Below are 20,287 nucleotides of genomic sequence, written 5' to 3'. Positions count from 1 at the left end.
TGTAAGAAGCAAATAGCGAAGTTGTGTGAAGGATTGAAGATAAGCTTCGATAACATGGTCACTTGGATTGTCTCGAGCTGAACCAGTAAATGGGCGATGTTTAATCCCCAAGGCCATTCTGCAAAACGAATGCCAAAAGAGGTTCGTGTGTGGATTTGGTCAGCATGAAATTGTTGGGTGATGATAAGTGAATGGTATTTTTTTCTGTTTTCGTTGCTTTTCTACCTTTGGATCTTGAATGACGAATAAATTAATTTGGTGAACTGATAAACACAAAAAAGCCAACCCCGTGGCTAATTGGTTAGCGCACGCGCTTCGAAGTAAGGTGAAGATGTGTCATTGTCTGCATCCCACTTCCATCTATCACATCTTCAACCTTCATCATTGCGATTATCCGAGACTGGTAGAACAGTGACGTGAAATAACAAAAATATCAACCTCGGTGTCGATTTCAAAGTTTGAAGTATTAATGTTTTTGCATTCAATAGCGGCTCTAGATTGTGACAGTGATGTGAAATACTTCTGATTTTATAAGAAATAGTAAAACGGGAAGAGCGATAGATATTCCTCTATTTTCAATTTTCTCTAAAACTATTTTCCCCGACTGTGGTGATAATGAATTCTATGTAGTATGAGAAATATACTTTAATTTATACTAATTTATGCATATGCAACTGATTAAGAGAGCCTCCACGATGGCGCAAGGAAATCGTCGCCGCATTGTAATCAAGGAGTTCTCGGTTCGATGCCCGGTGGAGGCACATAGTGATTCGGATTCTAGTTTAAACTGTAGATCTCGTTCCGGTTTGCCTATTTGTGCATAAAACTCAGACTCAGAATGATTAAAGACTTTTCGAAATATTCTGTCTGTATCGGAATGGCAACTTTCTTCAGAACGAAAATGAATTCGTAAAGCAATAATACGCACAGCACCTCTAATTACCCACTGCCATTCAACACGCTACTATTCGTAAATTCAGAATTATTATTTTAGGGTTCAAATCCTGGCATCTGAAAGAGGGACATTTGGCCCCAAAAGTTTCAGGTTTGTTAACATTTACTAGTTAAGGATATTTTTGTTAAGCTCCTGGGACCTGAGGAACAAAAATATAGATCTTTTAAAATGATTTCTCAAATTAAATGTAGAAATCATGCAGCACACTAGCCCAGGGACGCTATAGCTTATTCATGGGATGGAAAAATTGTCATTTCCTGGTCTCAGCATGGAGTTCTATCTCTGCAGTGTTTCCTTGTCAGTTTAATGTAATTATCATCCATCCTCATAGTTGCGACAAATTATAAATGTGTCATGGTAAAAACAAAGCAAAATAAGAAAAAAATATTGTAACATTACTGCAATGTCAGAACTACGTTGGCAAAAAAAAGTGAACACCAGATCATTTTCAGACAGGCATTTGGGGAGAACTGTGTAGAGGTAGACAGACAACATGCTCCCGAAAGTTGCCAATCGACATGACCTTCGGTACTGAAGTTGTGCGTTGAGAAAACTTTGCTTGTGGCTCCTCAAGCGTCTTATCGCAAATGCCTCGGTGTTCACAGCATTGCCAACTCATTTTTCGTCGAGAAAATATTTTTTCTCCTAATTCATTTGCTGTTGATTGTACAATGACGTAATGTATGAATGCGTGCCATCTCGTGCAGCATTCGTGTACTAATGAGGTGCCATTTCGATTGTTAGAGTGAGATGGATCGGTGGAGTGTACAGCATCGTGCCTTTGTTGTGGAAAGTTATTTCAAGAATAATGACACTGTAATTGCTACCCAGCGTCTATTTAGGCAACATTTCAACGTGGGACGTCATGGGAAACTTCCAGATAGACGGACCATTCTGAGGTGGGTTAGTGCATTTCGATTAACGGCCGCTGCGTGTAATCGTAAACCAGGAAAAAGTGAAAGAACTGTGCGGACACCAGAAGCCGTGGAAGATGTTCGTGCTGCAATATTGCGTAGCCCAAAAAAATCTGCTCGCCGACATTCGCAAAATTTGCAAATGTCAGATCGATCATTCAGGAGAATATTGCATGAAGATCTCCATTTTCACCCATATAAGCTGCAGATTGTGCAGGAAATTAAGCCTCGCGATTGGGTTTCACGAGAAACATTCTGCTTAACGATGCGTGATCTCCTTCGCCAAAATCCCGAAATGTTGGACACCATCATGATGTCAGATGAAGCTCATTTCGAGTTATGTGGTTCAGTGAATAAACAGAATTTGCGTTATTGGAGTGATGTAAACCCGCATGAACTGCACATCAAGCCATTGCATAGTTCTCGTGTCACAGTGTGGTGTGGAATTGCTTCGTTTGGGATTATTGGCCCTTTTTTTTCGAGAATGACCGGTCAGGCTGTAACTGTCACGAGTGAACGCTACCTAATTATGCTGCAAGACTTCGTTCTTCCTCCTGCGCGTCATTATCCTTGCGTTCTGTCCTTGCTGTGGACCACCCAAAGGGCGAGTAGGTGGCAACTTCATAAACGTCTCTCTCTCTCACTCTGCGCGGAGTAGCCAAAGCCACCCGCAAAGATACAGCTCGTCAACTCTAGGGATGTTGAATGTGGATATGGAACAATTATGGTTTCAACAAGACGGTGCAACCCCTCATACAGCCAGAATTTGCATGGCTTTTTTTGCGACAGATATTCCCAGGAAGAGTAATTTCCCGTTTCGGTGACATCTCCTGGCCGCCACGGTCACCCGATCTGTCATGTGCCGACTTTTTCCTTTGGGGGTACCTGAAGCAAGAAGTTTTCCGAACACGTTGTGCCACCATTCCTGAGTTGAAGGACCGTATAAGAACTGCCGTCGGCAATATCCCAGGGAATATGTTACGACGAGTTATGGAAAGCTTCCAACGTCGCCTGGATGAATGTATTGTGCAGAGGGGGCATCATTTGAGAGGGGTTATATTCAAACATTAATCCACCCAATTGGACAATGACTTACACTTTATCAAATGGCATACCTTTAACTATTAATTGACATAATAACTAATAAATAAAATGCATTTACTTCCTCATGGTGTGCTATTAATATCCTACTATGAACGCTGCCGCACCCTGTACAAGTTGCAATTTGAACAGGTTTTCTCGGGCAATCAGCCAGGTGATTTCCGGAAAGGCTTCCGAGCTTTTGAGAGCTAACGTCCCCGGAGAAAAATTCACGCACAATTCCCGGTGAGGATCCACCCTGTTGTCAGATCTTATGTGGTAAGTATTTTGTCTCAATTTTTGAAGCTCTCACCGAGTGAGACAACGAGAATAAACAAACTGATGACAATTTGCTTGATAATACTTTTGCATTACACTCGACTATTATCATAATATCATAGTTATTCCTTATTAATGTGAAAGTGCTAATTGTACGTACTACAGGGAAATCTTTGTGAAAATAATGGAAATAGTGGAACAGAAAACTTGTTAGTGACAATGACATTCTATTATAGCTCTTTTCAGTTGTTACGGCGTGCGCTCTAGAAGCTGGCAGGGGAAGTGGAGAGCGGGGAAACGACCTATCCAGCGCATCGAGACAGGCCGGTTAGAGAGAGAGACTGCAGCGTTGTCAGAGTAGCGGGAAAGGGGAGTTGAAATCGAAAGAACCATAAAATACAGACGTCCCATTGTTCGCGTATGGCCTGAGAATGCATATTATCCCCATCTTGTGGTCAGTAGAATACCGATAAATGTACGATATCAAGTGTATACGTTGTAGGAATTCTTTCCAACTGTACCGAATTGTATCTATAGCATTGTCCATTACAATCACTGCGTCTTTGATGTTCCTTTCGTCAAGCGGATCTAAAAACTGCAAAAACCACTGAAAACTAATTTACATTACTGTAGAAAACCAGTGTGACTGGAACCTACGTGACAAACAATAATGCGCCCACCTTTACCCACGGGCACTTTTAAACCCCCTGTACCCTCTTTATTTTGCCAGTTTTTCGTTGGAGCGTAATTCTGATGTATGTACGTTTCATCTAAATGAAATACCTATATAGGGCAAAGGTTCCTTATTTTTTAGAAGATCCAATTTTCGCAAAAACGTTACTCTGGCTGTAACTATATAAGCTCTCTCCATCAGAAATCGTCTACCGTCATTGCTCTTTTTGTACTTTAACCCCATATACTTCAGTATCCTCCACAACGACGAAACTCCCCACTGAAAGCTTATTTGTGTATGCAAATCAACGAAAACTTGTTCAGTGTTGGATATTCGCCCTTTACATAATACCCGAGGATAATTCTTCTTGTTATATCTTTATCGCAACCGTCGATTGTCTTTGTGATACTGTTCCTTTTGATTCGTTTGCGCGGTGATTCAAATGACCTGGAACCCGACGCCTCAAGACTGTCTTTGCCTTCCCTAACAATACGCTGCACAGTTCGCGTACTCACTCCAAAAGCTTCCAACACACTCTGTTGCACTTTGTGCACACTTACCAAGGGACCACTGTTTTCTGCTTCCTTTTGATAATATCCATGAATCCTACTGATTATTTTCCTGCCTTGGCTATAAACTACCCTCTTTCCTGTTCGCCATCGTACGATACTTACTGAAAGGGGCTCCGACTTGTCAAAACTATTAGCGGGGCCTCTGATCACTGAAATAAATTAATCAATGACTCACTCTCTCCCTTTTTTAAGTTTTGGCCTCAGTGTTCGGAATCTCATAAAAGCCCATGAATTCCTCAAAAATATCAAAATTTTTATTCACAGTTCGAATGCAGAATATTGATTGTCAACGGATGGATATGTCACAAGTTTCGTCAACCATAATAGCAAAATATTCTCGACTTTTAATATCTGCTACCAAGGAGCGCAAAACAGATCTTCCTAATATATCAATTATCTCGTTCTGAATGTCATGTAGCCCGAACGTCCCATTCACTACCCTAGTTCATGCACATCGTCTTTTGAAACTCTTTTTTTAGTAAAAATTTTTAACAATACTCATATACTCATACCCCTTTATATACTTAGTATATAGTAATAAGTCATGTATTTTGTTTTCTCTGGTCACAGCCCGCCCTAAGTTGATGGTTTAGCGGTCTCAGCCCCCCAAAGGTGATGGCCTAGTCTAGAACATTTCAAATGTGTATTTAAAGTTAAGTTCATGTGGCACAGTTCAGAGTAAACTTGACAAGAGAAGCAAAATAATACATTAGAACTCTTAAGCAAAATTATTTGGGGGGCTCTGCCCCCCCCCCCCCCATCGTTAACATTGGGGGGCCTCGAGCCCCCCCCCCCAAGCCCCATGGAGTTGGCGCCTATGCTTACTGCGTTAATAAGCACAAAGCTCCCTATGGAACAACGAGAGTACAAATAAACGGCACATCACATGCCACATACACGTTTATCGAAGAAACAATGCAGTTAGGTAATACACGACGCGACAACAATTACTCCCACGTATGTTATTCCTACATCCCGCTCATAACAAACAGGAATCAACACTGGGGTAAAATACCATCAGCAACGCGGTGAATTGGCAACACAGCAACGTGCAGAACGAAGTTAGCGCTGCAGCTTCCTCCCGAAACTGCGTAACTCTCGGCTCCACCGCTAGGTGGTCTGTTCTCTGGTTGGTCAGCGGCACGTTCCCCGCTCCCCACTTCCCCTGCCAGCTTCTAGAGCGCACGACGTAAGAACTGAAAAGAGCTATAGCATGTTAACTTGTCTATCTTTCTATCTACTTTAAATCCTGTAACTGCAATTTTTCTTGTTGGTAGAGAACCTACGACAGACCTGCGATTTTGCCACAAATGTGTTTCGTAAACCAAGTACTCCACTGCGGGTACGTGGAAGAAGAAACAAAGAGACAGGAAAGCTACCCAAGACTATCTGAAAGGGAAAAAAAAGAAGAAACATGGTGTCTAAAAAAATTCTTGACTTTTTCATGACATTTTTTCGTTTTTCTTAACCATTATTTATTCGACCCCTACTTAGGTAAAGTTGCAAATTAGCAATTAAGAAAATAAATATTTAATTAAAAAAAAACCTACCAAGAGGCTAATTAAGATGAAAACTGAAGCTGTACTTAAGGTGAGGCGTTACCGTTATACGCACCATGTGTGCATTTATTTTAATATCGTCGGAATGGGGCGCTACTACTGAAATAAAATCATCACGGTGTGCAAAAGAGTACTTGCTGTACCTATTAATGCATCCTGGACTGTACTTGGAAGGCAAGCGAGGCTCTGGTGTCTGGACTCGCACCCTTTTTGGGGTGTAAGGGGTACCTTCCACGTAGGCGCCCAAAAGTCAACCTCACTTCCACGTAGTGCACCCTGGACTAAAGACTAACGAGGCTCTGGCGACTGGCCCCATGGCCAGTATAATTTTGTGTGTTGTCCTGTCCTTGTGTGTGCTGAGTGCCCGTTTACAGCCTCAGCTTTTAACAGAAGTCAGAACATTTTAACGTTTTTAGTTATGCAACGTTAGAGCTGTTATTTGTAACGATAAGGGGCTGGCCCCCGTATAATGTGACGGGAGCGAAATAGCCTAAGTGCTGACGCTCCCAAAATTTTAAATTCAAATCAAACTGGACTCGCACCCAGTATAATTTTATGTTGGTCTTTCCTATGCATTTGTGATCGTCCCTTCATCCACACTATCTTACCATCATTCATGCTCATCTTCGCGAGTCGCAAAAAGGGGCAGAAAAGTGAAGTAAAATGAACTAAATCAATCAATGAGTCATTGTGATAACAAAATTCTTGACCACAAGTGTACACTTTCTTGACTTTTTCTTGGCCTAGTTGCTGATTTCTTTAGTTTTCTTGACTTTCTTGCAGGCGCGTCGCCTGATAATGTTCGCATGAGCACGTGAACACTCGTGTATCTTAAATTACGTACATATTAAATGCACAGACACATATATTTTTATTTGAAAAAAATACTATGTTTGATGTAAGAGTGGATACACAAAATTTACTCTGATACGAATTCTTTCACGTCTGATAACTTTTTTAGATAGTTTGTAACACTGATTCCCACGGTGTTCCACGGAGGGCATTGAACACAATTGCTGTGCGTGTTGCATAGAGCGAACAGCTAAGGGGCTGTTGGCCACTATACCCCAAAGATGTTCACTTCGCTGTGCGAACACTGATGCAAGCGACAATACTTCTTACATTCGGCACCAGAGTGCAGCATATACCAAGCATGTCAAGGGGGACTCGAAAAGGTCTGTTCTACATAGTTGCAAACTTTAACGACAATTCGCTAAACCTGGCAGATTTTAAGGGGGAGAGGGACAATTTCCCGTAGGTCCTTCTTGTATTACTTCAAATATAGCGTGATTTTGGGGGGAAATTGTTTAAAATAAATTGAACTGCTATTCTCGCTTTTTCAATTGAAAATGAAGTTACAAGGGACATTCAGTACAAAAACATTATTGTGAACACTCGTATGCGAACCGTACGCGACGCCACTGCTTTCTTGACTAGTAGACACCCTGCATAGCCAAAACAGGGCTATGTGGAAGGGAAAACAAAGACAGGAAGTAAGAGAACAACAATTAGGAGATTTGATGGGAATACAGGGTAAATATTACACTTAGCTACACCTGGAGACTGAAGGAACTTGATTACGAACAAAGTACAAACAATAGCATGACGAGTACTCACCGACGAGGGGTCAGCGTGCACGGGGCTCCTGTACTCGTAGCGCTCCACAGCGTTGCCTCCTGACACCCTCCCCTGGCCATAGTCCGAGCGAGGACCGTTCAGCGACCCGTACCCGCCACCGGGGGACGAACCGGGACCCCCTGGTGTGCCAGCGGCTATCGTGGACGACACATTGCTCGGGGAGATGGTGTTCTGCAGGTCGGCCAGCAGGGCGTCTGAAACACAAAGAGAGAAATGATGTTATTGCAATCAGAAATCATTATAAATACGAGTAGGAATGCACTTTATTTAAATGCTAATTGTTACCTATTTCAATCGATTCTCCATATTTGTAGTCTAAAATTCTGCCATAACTTGTATGTAGAAAGTAGTTCATACCAGCAATTTTTAAAAATAAAGAAGATTAGTCAGGAAACAAACAGAATGAAGCGTACGTGCCTTACCCAAAAACTGCTAAAATGTCTCTCTTCGGGTTTGCTTATCAAGGCGGCATTAGATGCCATTGCTTTGTTGGAAATCCGTAAATGTTTGTGAAATACACAATATCTTCATCGCTACTTCCTTTTATACATTTACTTGCATCAAAAATTTAGAATGTGAAAGGAATGTGCAGTAAATATGTATTCAGAAAACAACATTGCCACATGTGACACATTATAATGATTTTAGCCGTTCGTGCTGCACACACGGACAATCCAGCCACGGCCACTTTAAAGACAAGACCGCAGTGAATGCAGTCTCTGCATTCACTCGAGAGATGGTGGCACGCGTTCATGAACTGATTCGTAGGGAGATCATAGACATTCTGGGCATATGCATGAAACAATGTATCACATCAAGGACGAACTTCGGATCAAAAAAGTGTGTTCCAGGTGGGTCCCTCGTCAGTTGACAAATGGTAGCCAACCTCATTTTCTCTGACGGAATGCAGAAAACAAGTGCACCGATGGCGGAAGGGTATCGACGCTGGTGGGGACTACATCGAAAAGTGATGCTACCCTTTAAGAGAGGGCATTCCAAACTTTCATTTGAATGTAAAATCATAAACTTCACTGACTCAATAAAAAAAGTTACAGCCCAGAAGGCAAAACTTATTGAACAACCTACGTACTTTGACACATTTGCGTTCTTGTATGAACTGCAGTATCCGCTGTTCTTAAGCAGGATAGTATAAATAAATAAATAAATTTCGCTATATTATACTACATAAAATCCTACTCTAGTAATGTCACGCACATGTGAACATATTTACGCGTAATTCTCTACCGATGACACCCCAATGTCAACCTCCCTTCCACGTAGTACACCCTGGACTGCATTTCGCAGACTAGCGAGGCTCTGGCGCCTGGACAAAGGCCAGTATAATTCTCCGTGGGGCTCGTGTTATCTGCTGTCCTTGTCCGTTTGCAATTGTCCTTCATGCATTTCATCTTATCATCAGTCATCCTCATCTTCCCGATTAGCCAAAATCAGCAGAAAATGGAAGTAATATAAATTAAATCAATCAATCAATATTCTATAGACTCGCGAAAAGGTCACGTCTTGTACGCTCGCATGCGTGACTATCGGGCGTAATCATATTATAGATGGGGTAAAATGTCTGCATGTTGTATTGGATGAAGGGCAACAAGTGTATAAATTCACTAATTTCAAAAGTTTAGAAAGTAACTTTGTGTGTGTATGGGCTCTAATAAGGCACAGATATTCAAAATATTATTGTCTATTTTCTTAATAATAAACTGAGTAAGTAATAACCGTTTCAATATTATTAGCTGGATGTCTTGCATAAACGAATAGCGACACTAAATTGGAAATGCAATATTTAAGTCTTTTGTAATTTTCACATTTTTAAACGTAATTCGAAAATTATTGTTTTCCTTTATTTCCCTCAAATTCCTACCTTGCCTCTGTAATAAATTCTTACGCTTGAATTCTGAAATACGAAAAGTCTAGCATAATTCACTTACAGTAGTTTTCGGGGTGATAATAAACTTTCTTTAAGTTCCTTAGCAACGTCCCTTTCCATGGTGAACAACAAGCACTGCAAACTCTCTAAATAATTGTTTGATATTATACCTCTAAACATTTAATTAAAACAAGGACGATGTAAATATTTTCGCATTGAGTTTACTAATATACCTATTTGTAATTGTATCTGGGCTGAAACTCCTTATGCAGTAGAGGTCACCCATGTTTGAAATACCTTTTCTAACCAGGAGTTGGTTCATCTCTTATTGATCTGTGAGAAATATAATATATCTCGACAATCAAGAATTGAAGGAAACAATGTGTGCTGAAAAAAAAAAGCCCCTGGAAACGGTTGCTAAGGACGTGAAAAAAGGGCATTTTAACCCTTAAGCAAGGGCCGATTAAGCGATTTTTGAATTTTCTCGGCCTTTTGGGACGATTTCATGGGGGGTCGTAATCGGGCATTTTTCGCCTCCAGGGCTTCCTTCATGGAGAAAATTTACGTCAGCGAGTGGTGGGATTGGGGCTTTATATATATTAGATTTACTCGTTGAAGCCTCGTTTCGACGCTACGAACCCTCGAAAATGAACCTTTGTAGAGTCTCGTCTCGTGCCTAACGCAAGGATCACATCAACCGAGACGGTCAGCTGCTCTTTCCGAACTCCGAAAGCGGCAGATTGACCCACACGTACTCAACCGCCTGGGAGCATACGTAATGCCAGATTGACCCAGCCTTGCACGTAGCCTCCTCGGAACTTACCTATGCACAGATCACGGTCCACCGAGATGAAGGCGCCTTCAGAATCGAAAGAGTCGTAGTTGTCACTGTATCGCCGAAGCCTGCTCAATTCCATTTCTGTTCCACAAATGTCCATCCAACTTGGCTCAAACGAGACGTCCGCGACACTGGACAAAGACACTCGCCTTGGCAGGGCTGGACGCAGATGCAGGAAGTGACGAACCGGAAGTTGTGGTGACACCCAGTCCATATCTCGCCTGGTTGCGACGAATATTCCGTCCGATAAGCAACAGAGACGTGACATATTCAGTCTTAAAAGAAACTTGACGCAACTTTCCAGTTAGCCAATGGAACTGGTAGGAAAACTCGACGAATCACGCACACAGAAAGGAACGATACTTTTAGAAAAGAAAGTGGTTTCATAAAACAGGTAAAAAGGGCTTTATTATGCGACATATTCACATACACCAAGAGGGTGCTTGAATGATTTTATTGATAGATATGGTTTAATGCACACACATTTCTGTTGATAAGACTGACTTAAAGAAGTTATTAGAATGCTCGAAATGCATGTACCGGGGAGGGGGGGGGGATGGGGAATTTGGTGAACTTGTCCTATTGTCCTTCCTTCCCCTTCAGCCACCTTCTGACAACTGTTCTTTTGTTCAGTCTCTCTTCCCTCTTATCTTTCTCTCTGTCGTTTTCTCGATCTTTCTCTCTCTTTCTCCCTACGTTTTCCGATCTCTTTATCATTCTCGCTCTTTCTGTCTCTTCTTTGCCTTGCCTCGTTCCCTCTATCTTTCTGCTCATGGTTTTGAGTCTACTTTTCTTCCTGTTTCTTCACATTTTTGCTCCCTCTCTTCCCACATTTCTTTATTTCGTCTTTCTCTATTCCTCTATTTCTCTCTCCTTTGGTATTTCTCTTTCTTCTTTCCTCTGTCTCTCTATTCTTTTTTCTGTTTCTCGCCATGTTTTTCTATTTTCTAATTCTTTCATTATTTCTTCATGTTTTTTTTTTTTACTTGTTCCCATTCTAGTGTCAGTCGTCGTTTACTTCCCTATGTTTCCTTTCTCCTATTCTGCTCAGCCGGCCTGTGTGGCGGAGTGGGTATCACAGCGCGCTACGACGCTAGGGATCCCGGGTTCGAATCCAGGCATGGGTATGGGTGTTCTTTGTGAGTGTCCCTTCATCAATTTCATCATGTCATTACTCCTTATGGCTCGGAAGTTGAGGAAATATCCTTTTTTTCCCTAGTGTCCGAAGACGAGGCCCAACATAATATATGTTCATTTTGGGTCATTGTAGGCCAGAAAAAGGTGGGTTTTATTTGTCCTTTTTTTTGCCTTTTTCGGCGTTTTTTGGCTTATTGGTCCTCTTTTAGCCTTTTTTTTAGGTCTTAACGGCTTTTTTTACAACTTCACCTTCTTTCGACTACGTTTTTACTGCTCATTCTCAATTCGAATCATCAGCAGTTCACCACCTCTTAAACATCCTTTCTGTAGTAAAGAAATATATATAAAAAAGAAATATATTTGAACCATCCCTGAAACGAGGAAAAAAAACATTTTTGGACGACTGAAGCAGGTACGGTACAAGGTCCTTTAACCGTAACTTGTCTGAAGGCTCGTCGCGCTGTAAGTGGCAACTTTCTTTGTTTTGAAGCTTTCAGTTTTTTCGCACTGTGTGTTCCATACCATGAGAATTTTATATTTTCTATTCATTAAATATGTAATTAAAACTGAACATATTAATTAATTTGGATCACATTTATATGTCCTTTTTTTCGTTTTTAGGTCCTTTTTGATATTTTTAGGTCTTTTTATATGTCTTTTTTTTGGCAATTTATATGTCTTCAACTTCCGAGCCCTAGTCATCATCATCGTCGCAATTAGCCAAAAGTGACAGAAAAGCGACGATAAATCAATTCAAATCATATTCTGCTTACATGTACAAACCAACCAACTTGCGGATTTTTTTTCTCTATTTTTTGTATGTCTAGCTTTGTTTGGTTTCCTTCTCCCTACCACTTCTCTGACGCATTTCATCTCTGTTGCCTGACATGGGAGAATGTGTGTCTCCAGAACAAGCACCCAGGAAATATGAATCAGGAAGTTCGAGTTCGGGAACAAAGTGTGTTGAGCGCGAACAAACTAAACAAACAACGAGGATGACAAAAAAAACAACAGAAAAAAAACAACATGTAAATCCTTCAGCGTACACAAATATAAATCGGGGGGAAATGCTTCGAAAGCATACCAAAGAAAAGCATTAAAAATCTGTCTTGTTTGATTACGATGTCACAGGAACTGTGACTCACCAAAACTTCATATGATTATGGAGTCAGATTGAGGAGACTTCTCCAATCCTGCTTTGAGCAGCCAATGTACACTCACTGGGAGAGTCATGCTCACAATCTTTCAGTGCTCGACAATTGCACGTAAGCGGCACTACAGGAGATTGAGAAAATAACTTCCAGTTCACTATTCTGAGCCATTGCCGCCGCAAGAATAATCCTCCCTAACACACTGTTTACTCCAGTAATTTCATCTCAATTTGTCTTCATGCCACCAAAGAAGGTCTATCTGCATAAACTATACCAGGCAAGGTGGAGCCTTGTCCACCGCTAAATAACCCTCCCAGGTATTCTGATTTCTTTTCCTCTTTGCGCTCTGATAAATACCGACGCCTTCTCCAAACACATCCTGTATAACGAAAATATGGGCACATAGCAAAAATGCGCTACCCTGAAGACGGTGACTGAACTAGTCTCTGAAGGGATGCTGTGTGTGTATATGTATACAGTGGCGGCGATTAGGGGGCGAGGGGGGCAACTGCCCCCCCACACTTTTCGCACCTTTGGCCCCCGCACTATGCTAAACCTTATATACAAATGGAAATATACTGTCTTTGCCCCCCCCCCCCCCCCCGTTTTGGCACCTTGCCCTCCCGGTTTTGGAATCCAATGGCCGCCACTGTATGTATAGAAAACCATGAAGCAACCACCACTGATAAGCTACAAAGAAGTAAATTGTCAGTGACAATAATTCCCAGAATTCAAAGTTTGCCCTGTCAGTTGGCACACTGTGTATCAGTTTTGGATGTAGCTATGTATGGTAAGAAACACTGCACAAGAAAAAAACAGGGCGTGTTCACCAATAAGCAAAGATACTCAAGATAACACTCAGCGTTTTCCTCTGCCCGTGTCCATCTGCCGGATAAAACGCATTGTGCCTTAATTACATAACAGTGCGTATGTGGACGCAGAACTTTCCGTAAAAGCACAACAGGAATCTAGCATTATGTAATGCTTAGTTTAAAAAAATATTCTGCAACGCCTCTACCGGCAGGTTACGTAACTACTCGCCAATCCCTTAAACCCACTCGTAAAGTAGCAGAAAATACATTTTAGCTTATGCACAGAGGCTGCGTCCAAGGTGATGCAGTGTGCACTCAAGAACTTATTTACGCATGTGAACTCAAAAGTGTCCACTTGATCAGGAAATGGTTGCGCTTAGAACCCCCTGACACCAGCGCTCCTAATGGCGAAAATTTGAACTTCAGTGCGCCATCTTCGTATTTTCTTATGCCGACCTGCATGTTCTCGCACCAGAAGAAAGCTCTTTCAGACAGACCTTGCTTACACTAAAAAAGCACCAAAAATACATGTCCGCTAAACACAAGCAGCTGCATACGCAACAATTCGCGGCCATATTAGTACGTACACAAGCACTCAGGACTAGGCCTATACTCGAGGTCTATGTCCTACGCACTAATCGCTCAATTCCCGTCATGACTTACTTTATTCGAACCACACTTGTGACGGAAACTTATGTATTTCTCGATGGAGGTGCGATGTACAGTGGCTGGGATCCAACATTACACTGTCCAACCCTGACAGACATATCTTGGAATACTTTTAATTTTACTCGATCCGTCACTTACAGTCTATCCCTTCTCATTATTCACAAACCCTTAGCGCAGCAGCCCTTGATGACCTTATGCCTCAGAAGAGGTTGAAAAGTTGTTTTAAGTTCATTTTATGCACAGATAGGCTAATCAGAACCGGACCTCGAGTTTAAAGTTGTGTTCGAACCACTACGTGCCTCCTCCGGGTATCGAACCCGGGGCCCTCTGGAAAGACAGATAGAGAGAAGGAAAGAAAGTCTCTCTCTCTCTCTCTCTCTCTCTCTCTCTCTCTCTCTCTCTCTGTCAAAAAAGAAAGGAGGAAAGAACAACAAGTTACGGGGTGACGTGTGGTTAGCACGACGAACCCCCATTCTTTGTTGTAGGTTTTCCATGACCAGTTTGCGCTACACATTCGTAGCGTCCCAATTTCCTCCCGATGGCAACTGGTCCCATACATTGGCCGAAGTCTCAGGAGACAAGTTGTTACTCTTCCCCCAAGGAGACTCGAACCCTGCGTTCTTCTCAAGTTTCCTCTCTTGTTTCTCTATGTACAGACTGAGCATACTATCTGGTGACGTCACACTCATTTACGGCGCGTTCATCAGACGATTCTTATCGTTGATTTCAACCTTCTTCATCATACTCCAGAAACAATCAAGGAGGTAATTTTATTGAGAGTGAGGTGGCCACACACACATTTGCCTATGTATCCAGTCCTTATGCGCACCCTGTATTTATTCAAATCCCCACAGCTAGATTTATTCTACCCCTGTTTAAGAAGGTAAGTTATTTACTTAGACAACGAGGTTCCGGGTGCTTTCAGCATTGGAAAAGGTTGTCGGATACCACGATCTAATTTAAGCATGGACGCGAAGATGAACAAACCAAGAAAGGAAAAAAAAAAAAGAAGTGAGTTCCCCGCATATCTTGTGACGTCTCCTTGTTTGTCAATGTCCTTGGTAACGAGCGTTTCTGCTACCATTGAGGAGAGAAGACGGTAGGAGACGGAACATCTGGTTCACCTTGGAGGATGGACAGCGGGAGTCTGTACCGCCCCCGCAATCCGAACCGTGTTGATAAAATCATTTCTTCAAAGGAAATATCCCGGCTCGTGTCTGAATTGGCCGGTTTGATTCGGTATACGTCTTGGCTTCGAATCCCAGGTTGCTCTCAACTTGTTGCTTCCCTTGCCAGCATGTGGGCCGCCCGCCGTAAGACTCGACAAGAGCTACAGTCCGTATTGAGAAGTTAATATTAAAACCATAAGGAGAAGGGATTTATTACAAGATGCAACCTTTATCGTAATAAACTGGTAATGCAACGGGCTACGTTTTTCAAGTGCCAATGCTATTCTCTTATTCCTTGTTGGAGAAAATATTTCCCTCCCACCTTCCTCAACACTTATTAGCATCTAACCTTCAGAAGTACAAGCTTGTAATATATCGAGTTTGTGCAGTCGCCATTTTTAAAACTGACATTGTGCAGCTTTGTAGAAACAAAGATTATAAACGACGATAACCACAGAAAAAAAGCAACGAGCATATTGAAACACCTGGCTACTATTCGAACCTACAACCGTCAGCGTTGAGATCGCCGTGTGCAAAATTTGTATTGTAATTCATTCATCTTCGTCGCGATTTAACTTAACATTGGCTCAAAAGCGATGTAAAATAATTACAACAACCAAATTCGGTGGCTGAACGCGTTGAGTGACAGACTCAATATCTCGTTAACTAACGTTCGGGTTCGACTCTGCCTGCATGTGTTGTTCCTTTCCAACTGTCCATCAATTTCATCTAATCTCATACTTGTCGCGATTAACCTAAAGACACAGATATGGGACGTAAAATAAAACACACAAAGGACAAAAAAAATCTGACGTCGCTGTAGAACAGCAGTAACCAGACAATCTCCCACACCCCTAAGTTGATTCTCGCCTTGGACTCGTCCAACCAAACAAAAGAAAGCTTCCAATTTATGACTGCCAAGTTTCCATTGTTTCGTCTACGAATCTTTACCTATAATCCTAATTCCCTAACGATCCAATCGCAGATGATGTGAGCACGAGTAGAAGATCTTGCTGTAAACAAGGTTCCGATGCTATTTGGGACGTTGTCAGGCTTTTTGGCGAGCAACCATAGTTTTCTGCCAATTGCGTAATACTCGACGACGGAGTGCAACACGCGCTCTGATCAGCGCTCGGGCGTCAAGCAGAATAAACAACGCGTGAACCAGTGGCGTATTACTGCGTTCACCGCCGGTAAACCAACTTTTCTCATATATTTCTTAATGCATTTTATATATGCGAAATCGCTCATTATATATATCACGTAAACTATTAAAACAGACTTTTAAACCCGAATTGAAGTCAATATTCAAAGAACATAAAGACTAGTTTATGTACGCCACTGTTCATTTTCCATCGCACCCCTGTCACGATATGGTTTCCTCCCCGATTTACGCGGGGAGGGCGAGAGATCCGGGAAAAAAGTGGGCTGGTGGCTATTTAAAGACACGCGGCCTGATTGGTCAGTTCCACCCCTGGAAAAGACGTTGGCGAGAGAAAACTGCTTCTTCCTTTCTGATTGTGTGCCGCGCTTGGCAGAGGCAGTTTTGCTACATAAAGGGAAATTTCCCTTGGTGAGGAATCCAAGTTCAATTTTAGGTGAAAAAGAACATTTCATGAAAAATATCGAATTGTCGGACTCCTTTTTTTGTTTTACTTGCATGCCTGAATTGGTGTTTTATTTCTATTATATCTAATTTATCTAGATGGGGGGGGGGGGTTATATAATTCCATTCCATATCACTGTTTCATTTTATTGATGCGTACGAAACACAGGAGCGTATACAGAGTATGTCGGGACGCACCGAAAATCAATGTATTAGAAAAAGTCCAACATCCGTGGCACCAATGTTCTCTGGCTCCCCTCTGTGGTTCAGAGACTTGTTACGTACCCAATAGGCCAATACTTGTAAATAGTTGTTAAAGTGAAACAGAGATGGCAGCACTAGTTGGGTAAAAGGAAGATCGCTGTATTATAGACAAATGATAGTGTATTTAGGCGTAAAAGTACATTAGAAAGATGAACAATAATAAAATACAAAGTAAGAAAAAAATTATATAAAGATGACCAAATTAATAAAGATAATGGCAAAATTAGCAAAGTGCTCATATGCAAATATATGCGAAAATATAAAGAAGTGAAAAGACTGATATAAATTTGTCTCTCCTAACAGATGTATATATCTGTTGGCTTACTACGATCCTCTTTGTGGAATTTTTGTATTACATTCAGTGGTGGCGCTTTCCGATGGCTACCCACAACACTCTTTGGCTGTGCGTCACGATCGCTTCACCGACTTGGGAGTGCTTTGTCAACCGCAGCACCAAGTTTACACTTGCGATCGAGAACAGTATAGTTGGTGGCGCGTTCTAATCGACGCCCCAAGGTGGGTTACTAGATTGGACTTGATATTAGTATTGGGAAAATAAAAGGCAAAACTTTCTGGGATTTAGTCGACTCAAATAAGGCAAAAGATTTGTGATAGAATAAGATAAGCCCGAGAAGGAAATCCAAACCCGGATCCAGAAGGAAGCCCAAGTCCAGATCTAGAAGGAAGTCCGAGTCCAGAAGGAAGTCCAAGTCCAGAAGGAAGTCCCAGTTCGTATCCAGAAGGAAAGCCAAAGTCCAGATCCGGTAGGAAGCCTACACAAGTGAATGTGACGACAAGAAAATAAGAACTATAGCAATTGAAATTTCTGTAAAAGTCCGATTACTTCTATATGAATATATCCTCATGTGTTCTCAACTATAATCTTCATGTAGAAAGATATTATATAATCGATTAACTGTCTCCATTGGTAGGTTTACTGTCTGATTTCATTTCTAAAAAGAACCATACCCCCTCAAGATATTTAGCCGTGGTATATTATAAAGGATTGCACCCAAGGGAGGTGGCGGACTAATTTACATATAAATATAGTTTCGTACAGCAGATTCAAAACAACTGCACGTAAGTTATTCACACCCAATATCAGGGGAATTTATTCTGCAGACACATAGAGGTAACACAACTAACGAATAAAGTATTTGGGAGTGTTAATAACAAGAAATTTGCTAGAGAACGTGGTTGCTTGGAACTCTCGTCGGCTTGAAATACTTATTTTTTTTCCTTAAGAGCATAATATTGTTTAATAATCGTGATACGATTCTTCTACACTAAATTTCTAAGTGAGAGTATTAGGAGGGGGCAAATGTCCCCTCTTGTCCCAACCCCGTGCGCACGTCTATGCAAAGCAGTATTTCAATGGCAATCATAATGGAGAAAATCCGTGTTAAAATCTAACTCAAAGTTAGGGTTCCACGACTTTTGAAACACACTGTATTAATGATGAAAAGCAGTTTCGTAGCTAGGCAGCTTCTATGGGAGACTGAGCTCCTTCCCTTCAATTTATACGTACACAAAATGTTATGTATACACATGTTTGTTTCTGGGATGCATCGATCTCGACCAACCTGGCAGTGACAAATATGGGTGTAACTCGCATCGAAAGCCGGAGAGTGATGCGCCGTTGCTGGCGAGCGCAAGCAAACACGCCTCTTGGAAACGAGGGCGTGGTGGATTCCTCGCGCGTGACGAAGATCGCGAAAAGATCTGCGAATATTCGAGGTCTATTTGCGTCTGGACGGAAATAGAAAATAGTACGCGGGCATCATATAAGTACTCCTACGCACAGTGTTTCCATGGAGTGAAAAAAGATGCAAGGATATTCCACTTTGAAGAAAAAATCACAACGAAATCTGGAAAAAACGTAAGCTCTGAAATACGCTGAGGGTACTAAAACCAAACATGCGGATATATAGACATTAACAACCAGTAGCGCAACAGCCCGTGAGGGCCAGGGCCCACTTACGGACTTCCGGTCTCAATCCCACCACAGATGGGAGATAAAGAAGCTGGTTCAAGAAAAGTGGAATTTATTTTCATTTCCATGTCTTCACAAGACAAGTAAAATGTGTGTTCGTGTCCTTGTCAGGTTTTTCACGTATTTTCGGAATTTCCCGACATCTCCAGGTTTTCCAGATCACCGGGAACCACAACAATGAGAAACGTAGATTTTAAATACGCAAATCAAGAGGGGTGGGAGCATATTAAAAGAGTAGTTACTTGAAAGAAAGTAACATTTTGACCTCTTAGGATGGCAACACTGAGAGAGCAAAATGAAAGACGGGGCCCTACTTGGCACACCGAAAAGTAAAACGTCAACAAACGCTCTTCTACCCTGACGAGATCTGCCTTTCAAGTTTAGGCAGAAACCCAACTAGGATATGAGGTCGTCATGCACGCAAGGCACTACTCGCGTGGTGTGCAGGCTAGCCTCGAATCTGTTTCTTAAATACGATATAAGCATGGGCCGAATTGATTGTAGTGTTCACAGAGAAACTCCTTAGCCTGAATTACGCGTATCATCTTGCAGCGCTGCTTTCTGATGTGAAAGTGTTCTGGTCACCCTCCGCAAATACACCACTACAAAAACTGTTCAATAACATCAGTTACAAACTCTTTTTGGTAGTTGCGCAAGTCTGTAAAAAAAAAACAAAAAAAAACAACTGATGACGTCATTTGTTGTGCGGCTATTAACCTCAATGTAGTCATCTTGTCAGAGAACCCTCGGCAGGCCGTTCGGGGAAATGATTGATTAATTGATTTCATTGATTCGGTTTATTATACTTCGCATTTCTGCCACTGTTGGCTAATCGCGAAGATGAGGTTGAGTGATGATATGATGGGATTGATGAATGAACACTCGCAAAGAACAGCCATGTCCAGTAGAGGATTCGACCCCGGGACCTCTCGCGTAGTAGCGCGCTATACTAACCACTCCGCCACGGAGGTTAGCTTTTAGGGAAAAAGAGAGAAGATTGTAGTCTGAAGATTAGTTATGTCAAAATTCAAAAGACGGAGATTTTGATACACTTGAAACTCTGGAACCATTCCCTAAGCAAGAAATATCACAA

At 41.8% G+C, this 20,287-nt stretch overlaps 1 protein-coding gene across 6 annotated transcripts in view; it reads right to left on the bottom strand.

Moving 5' to 3' along the window:
• Positions 1 to 20,287, bottom strand: part of Pax (paxillin) — a 153,351-nt gene that overhangs the window by 51,595 nt on the left and 81,469 nt on the right. For 5 of the 6 annotated variants that reach the window (XM_083123455.1, XM_083123453.1, XM_083123454.1 and 2 more), the window contains exon 2: positions 7,650 to 7,864. In XM_083123455.1, coding sequence (XP_082979581.1) covers positions 7,650 to 7,864 — 215 coding nt within the window. Of the gene's footprint in view, positions 1 to 7,649; positions 7,865 to 10,378; positions 10,514 to 20,287 lie in introns of those variants that run through there. The other variant, XM_083123452.1, reaches the window with a different exon arrangement.

The sequence above is a fragment of the Lepisma saccharinum genome, chromosome 6, assembly GCF_977018435.1.
Source record: "Lepisma saccharinum chromosome 6, izLepSacc3.1, whole genome shotgun sequence".
NCBI lineage: Eukaryota > Metazoa > Arthropoda > Insecta > Zygentoma > Lepismatidae > Lepisma > Lepisma saccharinum.
This window is presented reverse-complemented; position numbering and strand designations above follow the sequence as displayed.